We start from the raw sequence: 23,634 nt of genomic DNA, 5'->3' as shown, positions 1-23,634 counted from the left end.
TGTTTTGTGTTGTTGTTTTTTTGTTATTTTTTTTTGTTTTTTTTGTTGTTTTTTTCTTTTTGTTATTTTGTTGTAGTTTTTTAAGTGTGTTTTTTGTTGTTTCTGTTGTTTTTTTAGTATTTTTTATGTTTTTGTTTTGTTGTTTTTTTATTTTTTGTTATTTTTTGTTGTTTTTATAAGTTTCTGTTGTTTTTGTTTTTCTGTAGTTTTTTGTTGTTGTTGCCTTTCTGTTGTTTTTTTCCTTCTCCTCCTTTCTTCTTTCTCAATACACCAGCCGGGGGCATCCTAAATCGACAGGCTCCAACAACGGGCGTTTGCTGAACCACCTCAAAGAGGGCCACAGCAGTCTGCCCATAGGCCATACGGGGGCGAGTGTTTGATGCGGGTTTCGTTGTCCGCGTGCCCGCAGGTGCGGACGTTCGGAGGTGTCGGCAGCGCCGGCGGGAACCTGCTGAGCGGCGGGTCCCACGCCAGCCGCCCCCCGAGGAACCCCGCTGGCCGGCAGCAGCAGCAGCAGCAGCGCGAGGAGCGCGGGGCCCGGAGCGACGCGCGGGCAGACGGCATCTACAGAGAGCTGGTACCACCCCCCCGCCCCCCCCCCCGCCTCGCAACGCACGCAGCAACAACAACAACAACAACAATCGCAGCAACAACAACAACAACAGCCATTCGCCACTAAGTGAGGGTGACGTCCACCGCGGCACTCCGGCGGCCACGTGAAGTGCCGAAGGCTCGCTGCTGGCGGGCGGAAAGTCTCGGGGCAAACCCAGGTGCCGTGGGTTTGGCTGGATGAGATGACCGGTAGGTGCACCACCAACTGTACCCCGTACTGTGCCAACCCGCACCACACGCACGCACGCAACAACAACAACAACAACAACAACCGCCATTCGCCGCTAAGTGGCGGCGACGTCAGCGCGGCGCCTGTGCCGGGCTCGGTGCACGTTGAGGCCACGTGAAGTGTCGGACGTCCGTTGGCTGGAGGTCGCGGGAGAGACCCAGGTGCCACCGGTCGACTGGCTGAGACGAGTGGCCGATGCACCACCTGTGCCCCCTACTGTGCCAACTCGCCGTGCTTTAGCCGCCCGGCGCTCCGCTCGTTGTTGCGAGCGCCCCTCCTCTGCCCTCCGTTGTGGCTCACACATGCAAAGATCCCCCGTGTAGCCTTAACTTTTGCGCCAAGTGCTGCTAGCAGGCGCCAATGAAGGCCGGCACGGCACACGAAGGCGTGGGTGGCCAGAGCCACCCCCGTCCGCCTTTGCTTCCCTATCGGCGACGTTTACACGCTGCAGCTGAGTCGACGTAGTGAAGGCCCAGGACCGGTTCGGATAATCGTCACTGGCGATGGTGGCCGTGAGCGGGAATCATCAAACTCGGGTCGCAAGGTTCCTAGCGCAGCGCCCCTACGGTTGTGTAGCTAACCGATACATGACCTCAGAGAGACACACACACACTCCCACTCACGCACACACGCGTACACTCACTCACTCATATACTAATCTGCGTACGCTCACTCGCGTATGGATCTATGGGGGGGGGGGGGGGGGACACGGTTGTCCCTAAAAACTCATTAAGAGGCAGTGGGAGGCGGAGGGATTGAACGAGGTCCAAAGTGGATGGCCGGTCGTACGGCAGGCGTTTTTTTTTTTACCGGTGACGAAGCAGTGGTCATTTTAAGCGATCAGCTCCGCGGATAAAGGTCTCTTGTGGGGGTGGGGGGGGGGGGTGTGAAGACCGTGCAATCGCATTAATATCCCTGTCAATACCTACACGGCCGAGAACGATGTTCTCACGCGGACCCCGGGGGCGTGCACCGGCCCGGTACGGCGATAGCAAGCCCGACCCGACGTTTTTGCACCAGGAATCCGGCGATCTCGCCGCGGTGATGATTGCCGAGGCCCGGTTTGTTTCCACGCCCTACGGGCCGCGCTCACGGCCGCGTCAGGTAGCCCGACGAGGCGGTCCCGGTCCCGAGGGGCCGCTTCGGGTGGCCAACGGATTTTGGATGCGAGGCCGCAGAAAGGGCGGAATGAGTCGGTCGCCGCTGACGGTTGCCTTCAAGGTTACATTCGACACTTTCGACACTTCCACACATTCAACACATTCAGCACTTCCACACATTTAACACTCACACACATTCAACACTTCCACACATTCAACACATTCAGCACTTTCACACATTCAACGCTTCCACACACTCAACACATTCAACACTTACACACACTCAACACACTCAACACTTCCAGACATTCAACACTTACACACATTCAACACTTCCACACATTCAACACTTCCACACACTCAACACACTCAACACTTCCACACATTCAACACTTCCACACATTCAACACTTCCACACATTCAACACTTCCACACATTCAACACACTCAACACTTCCACACATTCAACACTTCCACACATTCAACACTTCCACACACTCAACACTTCCACACATTCAACACATTCAGCACTTCCACACACTCAACACTTCCACACATTCAACACTTCCACACACTCAACACTTCCACACACTCAACACGTCCACACATTCAACACATTCAGCACTTCCACACACTCAACACTTCCACACATTCAACACTTCCACACATTCAACACTTCCACACACTCAACACTTCCACACATTCAACACTTCCACACATTCAACACTTCCACACACTCAACACTTCCACACATTCAACACTTCCACACATTCAACACTTCCACACATTCAACACATTCAACACTTCCACACATTCAACACATTCAACACTTCCACACATTCAACACTTCCAAACACACAACACTTCCACACTTCAACACTTCTACACATTCAACACTTCCACACACTCAACACTTCCACACATTCAACACTTCCACACATTCAACACATTCAACACTTCCACACATTCAACACATTCAACACTTCCACACATTCAACACTTCCAAACACACAACACTTCCACACTTCTACACATTCAACACTTCCACACACTCAACACTTCCACACATTCAACACTTCCACACATTCAAAACATTCACACTTCCACACATTCAACACATTCAACACTTCCACACATTCAACACTTCCAAACACACAACACTTCCACACTTTCAACACTTCTACACATTCAACACTTCCACACACTCAACACTTCCACACATTCAACACTTCCACACATTCAACACATTCAACACTTCCACACATTCAACACATTCAACACTTCCACACATTCAACACATTCCACACACTCAACACTTTCCACACACTCAACACTTCCACACTTCCACACATTCAACACATTCAACACTTCCACACATTCAACACTTCCACACATTCAACACTTCCACACATTCAACACATTCAACACTTCCACACATTCAACACATTCAACACTTCCACACATTCAACACATTAAATAATAGACTAAACTTCCACACTTCCACACATTCAACACATTCAACACTTCCACACATTCAACACTCCACACATTCAACACTTCCACACATTCAACACATTCAACACTTCCACACATTCAACACATTCAACACTTCCACACATTCAACACATTCCACACACTCAACACTTCCACACACTCAACACTTTCACACATTCAACACTTCCACACATTCAACACTTCCACACATTCAACACTTCCACACTTTCAACACATTCAACACTTCCACACATTCAACACTTCCACACACTCAACACTTCCACACATTCAACACTTCCACACACTCAACACTTCCACACATTCAACACTTCCACACATTCAACACTTACACACACTCAACACTTCCACACACTCAACACTTCCACACATTCACCACTTACACACACTCAACACTTACACACACTCACACTTCCACACATTCAACACTTACACACATTCAACACTTCCACACATTCAACACTTCCACACATTCAACACATCTACACTTCCACACATTCAACACATTCAACACTTCCACACATTCAACACTTCCAAACACACAACACTTCCACACTTTCAACACTTCTACACATTCAACACTTCCACACACTCAACACTTCCACACATTCAACACTTCCACACTTTCAACACTTCTACACATTCAACTCTTCACACACTCAACACTTCCACACATAACATTCCACACATTCAACAATTCAACACTTTCCACACATTCAACACATTCAACACTTCCACACATTCAACACATTCCACACACTCAACACTTCCACACACTCCAACACTTTCACACATTCAACACTTCCACACATTCAACACTTCCACACATTCAACACTTCCACACTTTCAACACATTCAACACTTCCACACATTCAACACTTCCACACACTCAACACATTCAACAATTCCACACACTCAACACTTCCACACATTCAACACTTCCACACACTCAACACTTCCACACATTCAGCACTTCCACACACTCAACACTTCAACACATTCAACACTTCCACACATTCAACACTTCCACACATTCAACACATTCAACACTTCCACACATTCAACACTTCCAAACACACAACACTTCCACACTTTCAACACTTCTACACATTCAACACTTCCACACACTCAACACTTCCACACATTCAACACTTCCACACATTCAACACATTCAACACTTCCACACATTCAACACTTCCACACATTCAACACATTCCACACACTCAACACTTCCACACACTCAACACTTCCACACTTCCACACATTCAACACATTCAACACTTCCACACATTCAACACTTCCACACATTCAACACATTCAACACTTCCACACATTCAACACATTCAACACTTCCACACATTCAACACATTCCACACATTCAACACATTCCACACACTCAACACTTCCACACACTCAACACTTCCACACTTCCACACATTCAACACATTCAACACTTCCACACATTCAACACTTCCACACATTCAACACTTCCACACATTCAACACATTCAACACTTCCACACATTCAACACATTCAACACTTCCACACATTCAACACATTCCACACACTCAACACTTCCACACACTCAACACTTTCACACATTCAACACTTCCACACATTCAACACTTCCACACATTCAACACTTCCACACTTTCAACACATTCAACACTTCCACACATTCAACACTTCCACACATTCAACACTTCCACACACTCAACACTTCCACACATTCAACACTTCCACACATTTAACACTTCCACACACTCAACACTTCCACACACTCAACACTTCCACACATTCAACACTTACACACACTCAACACTTACACACACTCAACACTTCCACACATTCAACACTTACACACATTCAACACTTCCACACATTCAACACTTCCACACATTCAACACATTCAACACTTCCACACATTCAACACATTCAACACTTCCACACATTCAACACTTCCAAACACACAACACTTCCACACTTTCAACACTTCTACACATTCAACACTTCCACACACTCAACACTTCCACACATTCAACACTTCCACACATTCAACACATTCAACACTTCCACACATTCAACACATTCAACACTTCCACACATTCAACACATTCCACACACTCAACACTTCCACACACTCAACACTTTCACACATTCAACACTTCCACACATTCAACACTTCCACACATTCAACACTTCCACACTTTCAACACATTCAACACTTCCACACATTCAACACTTCCACACACTCAACACATTCAACACTTCCACATATTCAACACTTCCACATACTCAACACATTCAACACTTCCACACACTCAACACTTCCACACATTCAACACATTCAACACTTCCACACATTCAACACATTCCACACACTCAACACTTCCACACATTCAACACTTCCACACACTCAACACTTTCACACATTCAACACTTCCACACTTTCAACACTTCCACACTTTCAACACATTCAGCACTTCCACACACTCAACACACTCAACACTTCCACACATTCCACACTTCCACACATTCGACACTTTGAATTATCTCTGGCGGGGTGGGGCGATGATTTGACTGCTATATTCTCTCCCTTCAGAGCCTCCTGCCCTAAGCTTCTCGCAATTTCCTTCACGTGGCCCTGCCGCTCATTGAGTTACGGTGGAGGGGGGTCAACCCCCGCCCCTCGGACCGAACCTCTTCCACCTCACTGCCACCAACCCCCCTCCCACCCCCTGCGTGTCGATGTGAACCTCGCCGCCAAAGTTGGACCTGCCAGGGCAATGAGCCGCCTATTTCCAGCCCTCCGCCACCTAACACGGCCCGCGTACATACAACAGTCGCACGCGTACGCACGTGTATGTACGCACGTGTACGTACGCACGTGTACGTACGCGTGCATGCACGCGCGCGCAGAATATTTCGGCTGTTTTATTTAACACAAAAAACATTTTTGGTATTTTTTTTTCACACCGCGTGAGAGCTCCGCCCAGCGTACGTAGCTGTACTCTTTTTCCCCCCGACGCGACCCTGGCCATCACAAGCGAGAGCCGAACGGAAGCGGCTTATCGCCGCGTGGACATTCAGAGCAGCAGCCAGGTACTCCTGAAAACGCGTCGTGACGTCGATCCTAAATGTGGAGTGAAAAACTGGAGGGACCCGGAGAAAAATCCACGCGACCACGGGGAGAGAGAGAGACACGCAGACTCCAAATATACAGCAAATGCCAGGGTCGGGATCGAACCCACGACCTCCTGTACACCAGGCGAGGTAGTTGACATCTCCTAGCCACCGTGATGATGATGAGAGAGAGAGACACAAACTCCAAATATACAGCAGCAGGCGTCAGGGTTGGGATCGAACCCACGACCTCCTGTACACCATGCGAGGTAGTTAACATCTCCTAGTCACTGCAGCGCTCTTACACACACAAAGACATTCTTAGCTCTTTCGGTAAAGTCACGTTGAAGGGAAACAATAAAATAATAAAATACAGATAAAACAATAAAAATTCTCACGACGTTTCGACCGTAACACAAACGGTCGTCATCAGGTGTGAAAAAACCAACGGCGTGTATTGTTTCCCTTCAACGTGACTTTACCGAAAGAGCTAAGAATATGAATTACTGCAGTCACGAAAGCTTTAAATCAAAATTTTACACAAAGACATGTACACATGCACACAGATTCGTACAATGACCCCTGCATGGATTAACAGACTGTTGGGGCAGGCACGGCGCGCGAGGGGGTGGGTGGCCAGCACCGCGCCCGGCCACCTTTGTCTCCCCAGTGGCGATGTTTTACACACCGCGCCAGGTGCCCATTTGAGGCCGAGTCGACCTAGGGGAGGCGCAGGACCGGTTCAGATAGTCGTCACCGTTGTTGGCCGTGAGCGGGGAATCGAACCCGGGTCGCCGGGTTCCCAGCGCAGCGCGGCGCTCGCCGCTACACCACCGCTCGCCGCTACACCACCGCGCACACGCACACACGTGCATACAAGCACGTGCCGTAACAAACGCACACACGCACCACGGCGTCAGTAACATCGCCGCCGCCGCCGCTGCCGCCCCCTCTCGGCACGAAGTGTTGGAAGGCTCGTCGCTGGCGTGAAGGTCGCGAGACAGACCCCAGGGTGCCGTGGCGCTAACCTCCCGAGGTGGCTGTTAGACAGCGCGGCAGCAAAGACGCGCACACGCGCGCACACAGACTCCGATACCTCGTGCCGAGTCAAATCTTAAACAATTGTTTTTTTCTTTTTACGCGCACGCGCACGTATTTTCTCTTTTTTAGAAGCCCTTAAATATCTCGCAGCTGTCAGGTGAATAATTCAGCATCGGAATCTTTATCCGGAACCTCTCACTTTTGTTTTTTTAAGGCCGCAGCGATCCGATGTTCTTTGCAGATGGCCCAGTGGCACCGCGGCCGCTGCCGCCGCCGCTGCTGCCGCTGCTGCTGCTGCGTTTTGGCATTGGTGCTACGCGCACGATTGACAAGTACGAACGCAACACGTCCGCCGGCGACGCAGTGGCCTTAAGAGGGAAAATAGCGAAGAGTAAAAGAGCTAGCGTGCTGTGGAGAGGGCCCATTGCCCGAAACGTCGACTATTGTTATATTTATATTCTTAGTTTTTTCGGTAAAGTCACGTTGAAGAGAAACAACAAAATAATAAAATATATATGAAACAATAAAAAAATTCTCACGACGTTTCGACCATAACTCAAACGGTCATCTTCAGGTGTGTTGGTTCGCATAAATTAAAAAATTTTCAACACACCTGAAGACGACCGTTTGAGTTATGGTCGAAACGTCGTGAGAATTTTTTATTGTTTTATATATATTTTATTATTTTGTTGTTTCTCTTCAACGTGACTTTACCGAAAAAACTAAGAATATGAATTACTGCAGTCACGAAAGCTTTAAATCAAAATTTATTGTTATATTTATTGACGAGAGCGAGAGAGAGAGAGAGACGTGCAAACTCCAAGCGTACAGCAGGGTTTCTATTCGGTAAAGTCACGTAGGTTAAAAAATAAAACAACAAAAATCACGACGTTTCGGCCACAACACAAGCGGCCTTCATCAGTACAGCAGGCGTCTTTGCGAGTAACGGGTGCGGACCTCATCACGAATCCGTTTGGCAACCGGATGGCGTCGCAGCTTGAGGAGCACCGGACAGATCTTGCAGCGGTAACTCGGTCACGACGTCGTCTTCCTTCTCCGCACTTCCTTCTCCACCCTTCCTTCTCCACCCTTCCTTCTCCACCCTTCCTTCTCCACCCTTCCTTCTCCACCCTTCCTTCTCCACCCTTCCTTCTCCACCCTTCCTTCTCCACCCTTCCTTCTCCACCCTTCCTTCTCCACCCTTCCTTCTCCACCCTTCCTTCTCCACCCTTCCTTCTCCACCCTTCCTTCTCCACCCTTCCTTCTCCACCCTTCCTTCTCCACCCTTCCTTCTCCACCCTTCCTTCTCCACCCTTCCTTCTCCTTCCTCCCTCCCTTCCTTCTCCCCTCTCCTTCTTCCCCGCCGTACGAGTAATAAGTCCCCCCTCCCTCCCCCACCGATTGGAAATCCTCGAAGCGCCAGTGACGTGCGTAGAACTGGCAACCACGGCGCCGTCCTTACAAACGCTTGGCGTCCGGAACCGCCGGATTTAAAGCTCGCATTTTTGAAAGCGGACCCCCCCCTCCCCCCCCAAAAAAAAAATTTGGGGCATAATAATCTCGGTAGTTTTATATATTTTATTTTTTACACGTAATCTTCCTGACATTCGATTTTTTAACTCGCTGGTTAACTCATCCCCGGGAAGAAAAAAAAAACCAAAAAAAAAACACGTTGTTGCTTTATCCTTTTGATCGCGATTTCTCACGAGATCTTATCGGCATTGCTTTCCAGCGGCGCGGGTGTGCCGGTGAGATACGCGGCTTTGAGAGCTCCTCTGATGGCGCGAAAAAATGTGAGATTATAATTGTTTGCCGTAGTTGGGCGCCCTTAACATCGGCTGATTGTCGACACCGTCAGATGCTGTTGCGGTTGTGCAGTGAGCGGAAAAAAGTATTTGATCCCCTGCTGATTTTGTATGTTTGCCCACTGACAAAGAAATGATCAATGTGCCAAATGTTGTCACCTTCTCACCAAGCTGCTTGGCAATGGTCTCGTAGCCCATTTCCAGCCTTGTGTGGGTCTACAATCTTGTCCCTGACATCCTTGGAGAGCTCTTTGGTCTTGGCCATGGTGGAGAGGTTGGAATCTGATTGATCGATTGCTTCTGGGGACAGGTGTCTTTTATACAGGTAACGAGCTGAGATTAGGAGCACACTCTTAAAAGGAGTGCTCCTAATCTCAGCTCGTTACCTGTATAAAAGACACCTGGGAGCCAGAAATCTTTCTGATTGAGAGGGGGTCAAATACTTATTTCCCTCATTAAAATGCAAATCAATTTATAGCATTTTTGACATGCGTTTTTCTGGATTTTTTTGTCGTTATTCTGTCTCTCACTGTTCAAATAAACCTACCATTAAATTTTTAGACTGATCATTTCTTTGTCAGTGGGCAAACGTACAAAATCAGCAGGGGATCAAATACTTTTTTCCCTCACTGCAAAAGACACCTGGGAGCCAGAAATCATTCCGATTGAGAGGGGGTACAAATAATTGTTTTCCCTCACTGTACATCCAACATCGTGAATCAAAGTGATTGTCAAGACGGTTGCACCGAACACTCTTGCTATCCCGCGGCTGCGATTCAAACTCAGCGTTTGCAGTGCCGTGAGCTAACCGCTGCACCACCGCTCGCTCGCCCGCCCGCCCACCCTCCTCCTCCTGACGTAGCTCCATAAATATATATCACGCTCTAAAATAAATTATTGAACTATTGGCAAAAAATGACGCAGAGGCCTTCTTTAATAATTGGAAATCAAAATGCGATTCATGGTCAGGTTTGTTGAACGGTCAGATCGCACCTCCCATTGGCACGGTTGGCTATGTACGGTGCGAAAGAAGTTCAACGTACATGCTGCCCATAGACTCAACACTGCCCATAGACTCAACACTGCCCATAGACTCAACACTGCCCATAGACTCAACACTGCACCATAGACTCAACACTGCACCATAGACTCAACACTGCACCATAGACTCAACACTGCCCATAGACTCAACACTGCCCATAGACTAACAATACCCATAGACTCAACACTGACCATAGACTCAACACTGCCCATAGACTCAACACTGCCCATAGACTCAACACTGCCCATAGATTCAACACTGCCCATAGACTCAACACTGCCCATAGACTCAACACTGGCCCACAGACTCAACACTGCCCACAGACTCAACACTGCCCATAGACTCAACACTGCACCATAGACTCAACACTGCCCATAGACTCAACACTGCCCATAGACTCAACACTGCCCATAGACTCAACACTGCACCATAGACTCAACACTGCACCATAGACTCAACACTGCACCATAGACTCAACACTGCCCATAGACTCAACACTGCCCATAGACTCAACACTGCCCATAGACTCAACACTGCCCATAGATTCAACACTGCCCATAGACTCAACACTGCCCATAGACTCAACACTGGCCCACAGACTCAACACTGCCCACAGACTCAACACTGCCCATAGACTCAACACTGCACCATAGACTCAACACTGCCCATAGACTCAACACTGCCCATAGACTCAACACTGCCCATAGACTCAACACTGCCCATAGACTCAACACTGCCCATAGACTCAGCACTGCCCATAGACTCAACACTGCACCATAGACTCAACACTGCCCATAGACTCAACACTGCCCATAGACTCAACACTGCCCATAGACTCAACACTGCCCATAGACTCAACACTGCCCATAGACTCAGCACTGCCCATAGACTCAACACTGCACCATAGACTCAACACTGCCCATAGACTCAACACTGCCCATAGACTCAACACTGCCCATAGACTCAACACTGCACCATAGACTCAACACTGCCCATAGACTCAACACTGCCCATAGACTCAACACTGCCCATAGACTCAACACTGCACCATAGACTCAACACTACCCATAGACTCAACACTGCACCATAGACTCAACACTACCCACCGGAGAATGGAAAAGCATAAATTTAGTTATTCAACATTTAGATTTTAATGATTCTACCAGGGCTTTTCATTCTGTGGAATGAATATGTGATTGTTATAATTGTACTTTCCATTTTGCTCCATTCTACTACAAAGTTTCAAGTTCTTTGGTTGTATTCGGTATAGTCACGTAGGTAAAAAATAAAACAACAAAAATCACGACGTTTCGGCCACAACACAAGCGGCCTTCATCAGGTGAAGGGACCAGACTGTCTCGAGAAAGTCTGGTCCCTTCACCTGATGAAGGCCGCTTGTGTTGTGGCCGAAACGTCGTTATTTTTGTTGTTTTATTTTTTACCTACGTGACTATACCGAATAGAACCAAAGAGTATGGATCCTTGCAGTCACGAAAGCTTCAAACCTAGAAAAGTTTCAAGTATTTTTTTATAGTTATAATTACTTTTAATGTATGATAATTATAAGAGAGTTTCAACATAATATTCTAAACATCTGCAGTTTTAGTTAGATGATGAATATTTTCAAGTTAATTTTATGCTACATTTCAGCTTTCCAACGCCTCCTTTTTAACAAATGTTTTCGCCTACAACATCAGAGTGCAGCGCCACATTAAATACGCACTACTACAATGACAATAGTTTAAAGCGATTTGAAGCATGTTTTATTTTTAAAATGGAAACATGTTTTTTTTTGGGGGGGGGGCAGATCTTTGTGACGTCATATTTGGGGGGGGGGTCTGACTTTTTGTGACGCCGTGTGACGAGGGGGGAGGGTCAGAAATCGTCCAAAATCGCGTGACGTCATTTATGGACGGCCCCATAAACCGCAACGTTGGAGAGGCGGAGCCCAATATTTGCCAAATTTTTGCCCGACGTTTTCTAATCTTGCATCTCGCGTCGATGTGTTTATATTTATATACAGCGGCTCCTCGTTCCATAGAGCTTCGCAGCAATTATAAAATTGTACAGAAAGTGGTGGTGGCCGAGATAATGAAGAGCTGTGGTTGTTATTAAACGCGGTGGTGGTGGTGGTGGCGGTGTAGTTATGGTGAAAGCAGGACAGGCAGCAGTGCTTAATTAGGGGTTGAGGTTGTGACAGGGAGAGGGGCAGCGATTGGGGTAGTGGTAGGGGTAGTGATAGGGGTAGTGATAGGGGTAGTGATAGGGGTAGTGATAGGGGTAGTGATAGGGGTAGTGATAGGGGTAGTGATAGGGGTAGTGGTAGGGGTAGTGATAGGGGTAGTGATAGGGGTAGTGATAGGGGTAGTGATAGGGGTAGTGATAGGGGTAGTGATAGGGGTAGTGGTAGGGGTAGTGATAGGGGTAGTGATAGTGGTAGTAATAAGGGTAGGGGTAGTGATAGGGGTAGTGATAGGGGTAGTGATTGGGGTAGTGGTAAGGGTAGTGATAGGGGTAGTGATAGTGGTAGTAATAAGGGTAGGGGTAGTGATAGGGGTAGGGGTAGCGCAAGGGGTAGCGGTAGGGGTAGTGATAGGGGTAGTGATAGGGGTAGTGGTAGGGGGTAGCGGTAGGGGGTAGCAATAGGGGTAGTGATAGGGGGTAGTGATGGGGGTAGTGATAGGGGGTAGTGATGGGGGTAGTGATAGGGGTAGTGGTAGGGGGTAGTGATAGGGGTAGTGATAGTGGTAGTGATAGGGGTAGTGGTAGGGGTAGTGATAGTGGTAGGGGGTAGTGGTAGGGGTAGTGATAGTGGTTAGTGATAGGGGTAGTGGTAGGGGTAGTGATAGGGGTAGTGATGGGGTAGTGATAGGGGTAGTGATAGTGGTAGGGGGTAGTGGTAGGGGTAGTGATAGGGGTAGTGATAGGGGTAGCGATAGGGGTAGTGATAAGGGGTAGTGATAGGGGTAGTGGTAGGGGTAGTGATAAGGGTAGTGATAGTGGTAGGGGTAGTGATAGGGGTAGTGATAAGGGTAGTGATAGTGGTAGTGATAGGGGTAGTGGTAGGGGTAGTGATAGGGGTAGTGATAGGGGTAGTGATAGGGATAGTGGTAGGGGTAGTGATTGGGGTAGTGGTAGGGGTAGTGGTAGGGGTAGTGGTAGGGGCTAGTGATAGGGGTAGTGATAGGGGTAGTGGTAGTGGTAGTGATTGGGGTAGTGGTAGGGGTAGTGGTAGGGGATATTGATAGGGGTAGTGATAGGGGTAGTGATAGTGGTAGGGGGTAGTGATAGGGGTAGTGATAGGGGGTAGTGATGGGGGTAGTGATAGGGGTAGTTATAGGGGTAGTGATAGGGGTAGTGGTAGGGGTAGTGATAGGGGTAGTGATTAGGGTAGTGGTAGGGGTAGTGGTAGGGGGTAGTTATAGGGGTAGTGATAGTGGTAGGGGGTAGTGATAGGGGTAGTGGTAGGCGTAGTGATTGGGGTAGTGGTAGGGGTAGCGCTAGGGGTAGCGCTAGGGGTAGTGATAAGGGTGGTGGTAGGGGTAGTGGTAGGGGTAGTGATAGGGGTAGTGGTAGGCATAGTGATTGGGGTAGTGGTAGGGGTAGTGATAGGGGTAGTGATAGTGGTAGTGATAAGGGTGGTGGTAGGGGTAGTGGTAGGGGTAGTGGTAGGCGTAGTGATTGGGGTAGTGGTAGGGGTAGTGATAGGGGTAGTGATAGGGGTAGTGATAAGGGTAGTGATAGTGGTAGTGATAGGGGTAGTGATAAGGGTAGTGGTAAGGGTAGTGATAAGGGTAGGGGTAGTGAATGGCATAGGGGTAGCGCTAGGGGTAGGGTTGCTCTTAGCTGAGGGCCGGATGGCCTGTGTGGGAAGAGATGGGGGTTGTACCTACAGTATGAATGAGCGGATCTGTTGCTGGAGAGTCCGCACAGCGCCATCAGCTGAAACAAACCAAAACAAACCACGACGCGAATCGTAATATAGGTCTGTGAAACGCCCCCCGAACACGTACAGAACGGACGACGAATCATACGCAGGTGTCGTTTGCATTCCAATTGTGGAAGGGAAAAACGTGGCCGCGGGGAGAAGAGAGACGCGCAAACTGCATACCAGGCGAGGTGGTCAACATCTCCTAGCCACCATGGCAGTTAACTATGAATATTCGGCGAATGAATTCGTTCGTACAAGGCGTGCGCCCAGCAGGCCCTCTGCGTGTACGTGCGTTGAACTCCTTTCGCGCCGTGCGTAGCCGGCCTGTGCTCATCGCAAGCGCGGGGATTCGTAGGCGCTCGCTGGAAAGTGTTCCCGTGTGTTTCCCGCTGCGCCGTTCGTCTGCCTTCGGGCGCTGCGCCATGGGCATTATTAACCCCTGCGGTCATTCACCGTGGCTCGCGCGGCCACCCTGTGCATGTGCGCGTGTGTCGTTGTGTGTGTGTTGTAGGGCGCGACGGTGTAGCGGTTAGCGCTGTGCTGCGCTACGAACCTGGCGACCCGGGTTCGATTCCCGCTCACGGCCAACACCACCGGTGACGATTATCTGAACCGGTCCTGGGCCTCCCCTAGCTCGACCCGGCCTCAAATGAGTACCTGGTGCGCCGTGTAAAACATCGCCACTGGGGGAGACAAAGGCGGTCGGGCGTGGTGCTGGCCACCCACCCCCTCGTGTACCGTTCCGGCCTTCATAGGTTACTCGCCAACAGCACTTGCCCCTACAGTCTGTTAAGGCTATATGGGGGATCTTTTTCTTTGTAGGGCTCTAGGTGGTGGTGGTTCTGGAGCTGTGGGTGGTGGTAGTGTGTTGGTTGTCGTGATGTTGTGGGGCTGTGGGTGGTAGTTATGTGGACCTGTAGGCGCTGGTGTTGTGTAGGCGGTGGTGTTGTGTAGGCGGTGGTGTTGTGTAGGCGGTGGTGTTGTGTTAGGCGCTGGTGTTGTGTAGGCGGTGGTGTTGTGTAGGCGGTGGTGTTGTGTAGGTGGTGGTGTTGTGTAGGCGGTGGTGTTGTGTTAGGCGGTGGTGTTGTGTAGGCGGTGGTGTTGTGTAGGCGCTGGTGTTGTGTAGGCGGTGGTGTTGTGTAGGCGGTGGTGTTGTGTAGGCGGTGGTGTTGTGTAGGCGCTGGTGTTGTGTAGGCGGTGGTGTTGTGTTAGGCGGTGGTGTTGTGTTAGGCGGTGGTGTTGTGTAGGCGGTGGTGTTGTGTTAGGCGCTGGTGTTGTGTAGGCGCTGGTGTTGTGTTAGGCGGTGGTGTTGTGTAGGCGGTGGTGTTGTGTAGGTGCTGGTGTTGTGTAGGCGGTGGTGTTGTGTAGGCGCTGGTGTTGTGTTAGGCGGTGGTGTTGTGTAGGCGCTGGTGTTGTGTTAGGCGCTGGTGTTGTGTAGGCGCTGGTGTTGTGTTAGGCGGTGGTGTTGTGGCGCGATAGGTGGTGGAGCTGTAAGGGGGCGATGGTGATGTTGGTGGTGGTGGTTTCGGTGCTGGTGTTGGTGGCGGTGTTGGTGGTATTGCTGGTGGTATTGCTGGTGGTGGAGGTGTTGGTGGTATTGCTGGTGGTATTGCTGGTGGTGGAGGTGTTGGTGGTATTGCTGGTGGTATTGCTGGTGGTGGAGGTGTTGGTGGTATTGCTGGTGGTATTGCTGGTGGTGGAGGTGTTGGTGGTATTGCTGGTGGTATTGCTGGTGGTGGAGGTGTTGGTGGTATTGCTGGTGGTGGAGGTGTTGGTGGTATTGCTGGTGGTATTGCTGGTGGTGGAGGTGTTGGTGGTATTGCTGGTGGTATTGCTGGTGGTATTGCTGGTGGTGGAGGTGTTGGTGGTATTGCTGGTGGTATTGCTGGTGGTGGAGGTGTTGGTGGTATTGCTGGTGGTATTGCTGGTGGTGGAGGTGTTGGTGGTATTGCTGGTGGTATTGCTGGTGGTGGAGGTGTTGGTGGTATTGCTGGTGGTGGAGGTGTTGGCGGCGGTGTTGGCGGTGGAGCTGTAGCTGTGGGTCGTGTCGGCGGTGGCGTTGCTGTCTGCGGTGTTTTTTGCGACTGTGTAGTTCCCCCCGGCTGGTTCCTCACCCCCCGTTGCCCGCCTCCACCTCCTCTGCTGCAGGTGGACGAGCGCTCCCTGCTGCGCATCATGGAGATGGGCTTCACCCGCGCGGAGTCACGCGCAGCCCTCATGGATCACCACAACCGCCTGGAGGACGCCCTCAACGCCCTCCTCCTCGCTCCGGCGGCGCCTCCGCTAGCCGAGCTCCTGGCACCACAGCCGCCGTCGCGGGGCGGTGAGCGGGAATCCCTTAAACATATATGTTTTACAAAAAATCATAATGAATTTAAAACATTCGTGCCAGGTAATTAGGCCGCACTGAGCCTATCGTGGCTGCGTTGTCGGAAGCGGACCCCCGGCCAGCACAAACGAAAGTGGCCGATATCGCCGTCGTTTGGGTAATGTATCGGCAGCAGCCGGCTGCTCTAAAAGCGCGCGACATCGCTCCGAAATGTGGATGGGGGTGAAGTGAAGTGAAAAAAATATTGACGACGGAGGACCCGGAGAAAAATCCACGCGACCGCGGGGAGAACGTACAAACTCGGGCGTCAGCGGTCGGGATCGAACCCACGACCTCCTGTGTACCAGGCGAGGTAGTTCACATCTCCTAGCAACCGTGATGATGATGTGAGAGAGAGAGACACGCAAACTCCAAATATACAGTAGGCATCATCGGGGTCGGGATCGAACCCACGACCTCCTGTGTACCAGGCGAGGTAGTTAACATCTCCTAGCCGCCGTGATAATGATGAGAGAGAGAGAGAGACGCAAACTACAAATATACAGCAGGCGTCGTCAGGGTAGGGATCGAACCCACGCCCTCCTGCACACCAGGCAAGGTAGTTAACATCTCCTAGCCACCGTGATGATAATGAGAAAGAGAGAGAGAGACACGCATACTACAAATATACAGCAGGCGTCAGGGTCGATATCGAACCAACGACCTCCTGCATACCAGGTAAGATAGTTAACATCTCCTAGCCACCGTGATGATGATGATGATGAGAGAGAGAGACACTCAAACTCCAAACATACAGCAGGCATCGTCAGGGTCTTGATCGAACCCACGACCTCCTGCGTACCAGGCGAGGTAGTCAACATCTCCTAGCCACCGTTGCACCTCCCCCCCCCCCCCCCAATCCTTGCGACACCTCCCCCGGTCGCCGTGGTCACGGTGTGCCGCCACCGCCGTCCCGAGGGACGCTGAGCGGCAATCCCTAAAAAAATCTATAAACCCCGATGTTTTATTTTTTATCTTACCAGGTAAGGCCCCGCTGAGATTATGGGTGGCTCTTTTGTTAGGAGCGAACCGGACGATCACGAGCAACGGCTCGGCATAAGTGGCTTATCGTCGCGTCGAAATGTGTCGCGGGCAAATAATCTCGGCGATCTCGCCGCTGGTCTGAGCGACAGCGTTGCCCACGCTCTCAGTTCTTTCGAGCTGTTTGTAAAAGATCTTTATCACAGATGTCCAGTTTGGCGTTGCCCTGCTACGAATAGCCGACTGGCCAACGCCCCTCGTGGCGCCTAGAGCCAGATCCTGTCCGGTCCACCAGACATATCGTATTCCACAGATCCGGCCCAACCCACCAGGCCACTCCTATTCCACAGATCCAGTCCAACCCACCAGGCCACTCCTATTCCACAGATCCAGTCCAATCCACCAGGCCACTCCTATTCCACAGATCCAGTCCAATTTACCAGGCCACTCATTCCATAGAACCAGGCCAATCCACCAGACATATCGTATTCCCCAGATCCAGTCCAACCCACCAGGCCACTCCTATTCCACAGAACCAATCCAATCCACCAGGCCACTCCTATTCCACAGAACCAATCCAATCCACCAGGCCACTCATATTCCACAGATCCAGTACAACCCACCAGGCCACTCCAATTCCACAGATCCAGTCCAATCCGCCAGGCCACTCCTATTCCACAGATCCAGTCCAATCCACCAGGCCACTCCTATTCCACAGATCCAGTCCAATCCACCAGGCCACTCCTATTCCACAGATCCAGTCCAATCCACCAGGCCACTCCTATTCCACAGATCCAGTCCAATCCACCAGGCCACTCCTATTCCACAGATCCAGTCCAATCCACCAGGCCACTCCTATTCCACAGATCCAGTCCAATCCACTAGGCCACTCCTATTCCACAGATCCAGTCCAATCCACCAGGCCACTGCTATTCCACAGATCCAGTCCAATCCACCAGGCCACTCCTATTCCACAGATCCAGTCCAACCCACCAGGCCACTCATTCCACAGATCTAGTCCAATCCACCAGGCCACTCCTATTCCACAGATCCAGTCCAACCCACCAGGCCACTCCTATTCCACAGATCCAGTCCCATCCACCAGGCCACTCCTATTCCACAGATCCAGTCCAATCCACCAGGCCACTCCTATTCCACAGATCCAGTCCAACCCACCAGGCCACTCATATTCCAAAGATCCAGTCCAACCCACCAGGCCACTCCTATTCCACAGAACCAGTCCAATCCACCAGGCCACTCCTATTCCACAGATCCAGTCCAATCCACCAGGCCACTCCTATTCCACAGATCCAGTCCAACCCACCAGGCCACTCATATTCCAAAGATCCAGTCCAACCCACCAGGCCACTCATATTCCACAGATCCAGTCCAACCCACCAGGCCACTCCTATTCCACAGATCCAGTCCAATCCACCAGGCCACTCCTATTCCACAGATCCAGTCCAATCCACGAGGCCACTCCTATTCCACAGATCCAGTCCCATCCACCAGGCCACTCCTATTCCACAGATCCAGTCCACTCCACCAGGCCACTCCTATTCCACAGATCCAGTCCAACCCACCAGGCCACTCCTATTCCACAGATCCAGTCCAACCCACCAGGCCACTCCTATTCCACAGATCCAGTCCAACCCACCAGGCCACTCCTATTCCACAGATCCAGTCCAACCCACCAGGCCACTCATATGCCACAGATCCATTCCAATCCACCAGGCCACTCATATTCCACAGATCCATTCCAATCCACCAGGCCACTCCTATTCCACAGATCCAGTCCAATCCACCAGGCCACTCCTATTCCACAGATCCAGTCCAATCCACCAGGCCACTCATATTCCACAGATCCAGTCCAACCCACCAGGCCACTCCTATTCCACAGATCCAGTCCCATCCACCAGGCCACTCATATTCCACAGATCCAGTCCCATCCACCAGGCCACTCCTATTCCACAGATCCAGTCCAATCCACCAGGCCACTCCTATTCCACAGATCCAGTCCAACCCACCAGGCCACTCCTATTCCACAGATCCAGTCCAACCCACCAGGCCACTCCTATTCCACAGATCCAGTCCAATCCACCAGGCCACTCATATTCCACAGATCCAGTCCCATCCACCAGGCCACTCCTATTCCACAGATCCAGTCCAATCCACCAGGCCACTCCTATTCCACAGATCCAGTCCCATCCACCAGACATCTCGTATTCCACAGATCCAGTCCAACCCACCAGGCCACTCCTATTCCACAGATCCAGTCCGATCCGCCAGACCTCTCATAATCCACAGATCCAGTCCGGTCTGCCCGACCACTCGTATTCTAAACGTAAATGTTTTCATTTTACCAGGCAAGGCCTCACTGAGCCTGCGTGCCTCTTTTTCAAAAGCGGCACGGCCACCACCAAGTGACAGCTCCGACGGGGAGCGGCTCGTCGTCGTGGTCGTCACGTGGACATTGAAAACGGCAAAACAATCCCCGGTAGTTCATCGTAAACGCACGGCCTCGACAAGAGCAATGTGCGCGGTCCGAGGGGAGGAAGCGTTCCCCGCGACATCGACGGGGATTTCCTCGCAGAGCGGGCTCGCGCGTTTTCCGACGCGTGAGACCCTCCCGATCATACTAAGCGTTGGAAAATTGCATTCATGGAGGCGATTAATATTTAATCGATAACACGAATGCAATGTAAGGTGGCATTAAAATGCGATGGTTTAAATTATTAGCGTGAAAAGTTTAACTCGTGAAAGATTAACTCTTCGCCCGTTGGAAAAGTAGCTTTAAGCCAACGACTTACATATTTAAACATGAGTTTGTAAATTATTCAAATAAATGTGATTTACAATGATTAAGAGTCAATTATGAACATGTCAGCGGACGAAATGATTAAAGTTACAACATTTTTATTTTTTTTACGTGCTGTATTGCAATTTAATTGTTGAACAGAGGAAATTATAAAAGAAAAAAGTCGTTCATTTATTACAAAAAAACAACGTGAATCCAATCGTCTGGCCGAATACAGAGATCCCCCCACGTGGCCTTCAATCGACTTTATGGGACAAAGTGCCTTTAGCGAGCACCGATTAACGCCACGGATGGCAGCGCCACGCCTGGCCGCCTTTGTATCCCCAACGACCCACGTACGGATTTAACAAACTGTTGGGGCAAGCGCTGTTAGCGAAGACACACACACACACACACATATTTCCTAACACGTACACACACCGACTCTCAATCGCACACCAACGCACACACACACACACTATACCAGCTCACGTATACACAAAGACAAAGCCAATGGTCGCCCAGTAAAGCCTCAACAGACTGTTGGGGCAAGCGCTGTTGGCGAGCGGCACCTGTGGAAGCCGGCACGGCACGTGCGGTAAGGTGGGTGGACAGCACCACGCCCGGCCGCATTCGTCTCCCCAGTGGCGATGTTTTTACACATCGCATCAGGTTACTCATTTAAGGCTGAGTCGACCTAGGGGAGTTAACCCCCCCCCCACCCCCGTGATGTTATCCATGGACTCGGAATTGGACCCCTGTCACCATGTTGGGAGTGCGGCGTAGCTCAGCTCTACACAACCGCACGTCAAGATCCCCCGTAATAGCCTCAAAAAATTATTTTGGGGCAAGTGCCGTTAGCGAGTAGCACCTACGAAGGGCATAATGGCTGGCTACGTACGGTGCGAAAGAGGCTCCACATACATTCATACACGCGCACCAACACGCACGCACACACATCACATACACACGCACACACACACACACACATTCATACCTACATACACACACACATACATAAGCACGCATGCAACAACAGCAACAACAACCGCTATATGCCAACACGCATCCATGCACATGTACATCAACACACAACACACACACACACACGCACCAAGACAAAGATCCCCCGTATAGCCCTTAACGCACTTGTCGGGGCAAGTGCTGCTAGCGAGCAGCACCTATGATATGCCGGCACGGCACACCAGGGGGTGGGTGGCCAGCACCACGCCCGGCCGCCTTTGGCTGAGTTGACCTTAGGGGGGAGGCCCCCAGGGCCCGTTCAGAAAATCGCCACCGCCGATGGCCGCGAGCGTGAATCGGATCCGCAGCGCAGCGCGCCAGACGCTACACCACCGCTGCCCTGCACGCGTGCGTCAAACGCGTGCGTTAAACACGTGCGTTAAACACGTGCGTTAAACACGTGCGTTAAACACGTGCGTTAAACACGTGCGTCAAACACGTGCGTCAAACAAACACGCGGGCGCTCGCACGCGCGTACCTGTGCTGCCAATAAAAATCCGGCGCTTAAATAATGACCGGCAGCGTGCCGCTCTCGCCGGCTCGTGAGGCGCCGCCGTTCCCCGGCGCTCCCCCGGCGCCCGTGCGATCGATGGCGTTGGCGCCTGGCGTCGGGCGCTCACGGCCCCCCACCGCGCCGTCAAATCCACCGCCGGTGCCGGCACCGCCGCCGGCGGCCCGGAGACGTTACGCGGCGGAGCGCGGTGGAGTTGCTCCGCACGTGCGAAGGAACTGACTATTGCACATTTTTTTTTGTATATACTTGACCAGGTTAAGGCCCCCCACGCGTGTACATTGAGCTGCCACGTAGCTCTCTTTGCAGAAGCGACGCAGGCTATCGCAAATGATGGCTCGACGAAGAGGCGGCTTTTCGTTGTCGCGTGGAAATTCACAGCAGCCAGAGACTATTCAACGCGTGACGTTGGTTCGAAATGTGGGAGGGGAAAAACCGGGGAGAGAGAGAGAGAGAGGGAGAGACAAGCAAACTCCAAATATACAGCAGGAAGGAGCCGGAGTCGGGATCGAACCCACGACCTCCTGCATAGCGGCGTGTTGACTCAGCAGGCGATCGTTCCCATCCGTTATTCGTGGCCCGGGGTCGGAGGCCGATGAGAATGTCTCGTTCGTCCAGCAGCAGAGCTTTCCCATCGTTTTTTTTTTGTTACCGGCGGGCGAGGGCTCAAAGAGACCGGTGTAGGGGTCTCCTTCGCAAGTGTGACCTTAGGGCCTCGGTGACCTTGGGGCCTGAATGACCTTAGGGCCTGGGTGACCTTGGGGCCTGAATGGCCTTCGGGCCTGAGTGACCTTGGGGCCTGAGTGACCTAGGAGCCTGAGTGACCTTGGAGCCTGAGTGACCGTGGGGCTCGAGTGACCTTGGGGACTGAGTGACCTTGGGGCTCGAGTGACCTTGGGGCCTGAGTGACCTTGGAGCCTGAGTGACCTTGGGGACTGAGTGACCTTGGGGCTCGAGTGACCTTGGGGCTCGAGTGACCTTGGGGCTTGATTGAACTTGGGGACTGAGTGACCTTGGGGCTCGAGTCCCCCAGTAGGGTGCGATGATTGCCGCTGTTGTATAATCCAACATTCGCGGGAAACTGCGACCTACTTTGTCAAACGATGTCGGGTTGATCTTTTACGTCCGCTGTGTATTCATTCAGCGGACGCTTTCGCACGTGGCTACAGTCATACAGTCACGTGCGCCACATATGCGGGTGCCTGCCATGGGAATCCATACTCCTTGGTTCTTTCGGCAAAGTCACGGTAGGTAGAAAAATGAATAACAGATCACGACGTTTCGATGGCAACACAAGCAATCGTCATCAGGTGGAAAGATGCATCAGTTAGATGAGTGGGCCTTACCCGGTGGTTAAAAACGAAATCAGCAGTTCTACTGCTTCTTCTTTCCACCCGATGACGATTGCTCGTGTTGCGATCGAAACATCGTGATCTGTTACTTATTTCTCTACCGACCGTGACTTTACCGAAAGAACCCACGCGCACGGAGGGCTTCGGGCGACTGCTTTGAATTGCGCGCGTGATGACGGTGAAGACCATCTTCGTTGGGCGACATCAC

General features: G+C 51.0%; 1 protein-coding gene across 1 annotated transcript in view; it reads left to right on the top strand.

The window, feature by feature from the left end:
• Window positions 1–84: 84 nt before the first annotated feature.
• Window positions 85–23,634, top strand: part of LOC116937112 (tudor domain-containing protein 3-like) — a gene marked incomplete at its 3' end in the record, with an annotated part of 35,205 nt that continues 11,655 nt past the window's right edge. The window contains exons 1-2 of the mRNA XM_076063859.1: window positions 85–577; window positions 16,543–16,717. Of these exons, the coding sequence (XP_075919974.1) occupies window positions 380–577; window positions 16,543–16,717 (373 nt within the window). The remainder of the gene's footprint in view (window positions 578–16,542; window positions 16,718–23,634) is intronic.

Source organism: Petromyzon marinus, unplaced genomic scaffold (assembly GCF_048934315.1).
Source record: "Petromyzon marinus isolate PM22_M1 ecotype Great Lakes invasive population unplaced genomic scaffold, UKy_Petmar_22M1.pri1.0 PM_Scaffold_219, whole genome shotgun sequence".
In the NCBI taxonomy this organism is placed as follows: domain Eukaryota; kingdom Metazoa; phylum Chordata; class Hyperoartia; order Petromyzontiformes; family Petromyzontidae; genus Petromyzon; species Petromyzon marinus.
The sequence above is the reverse complement of the archived record's forward strand: the minus strand, read 5'-3'. Positions and strand labels throughout refer to the sequence as shown.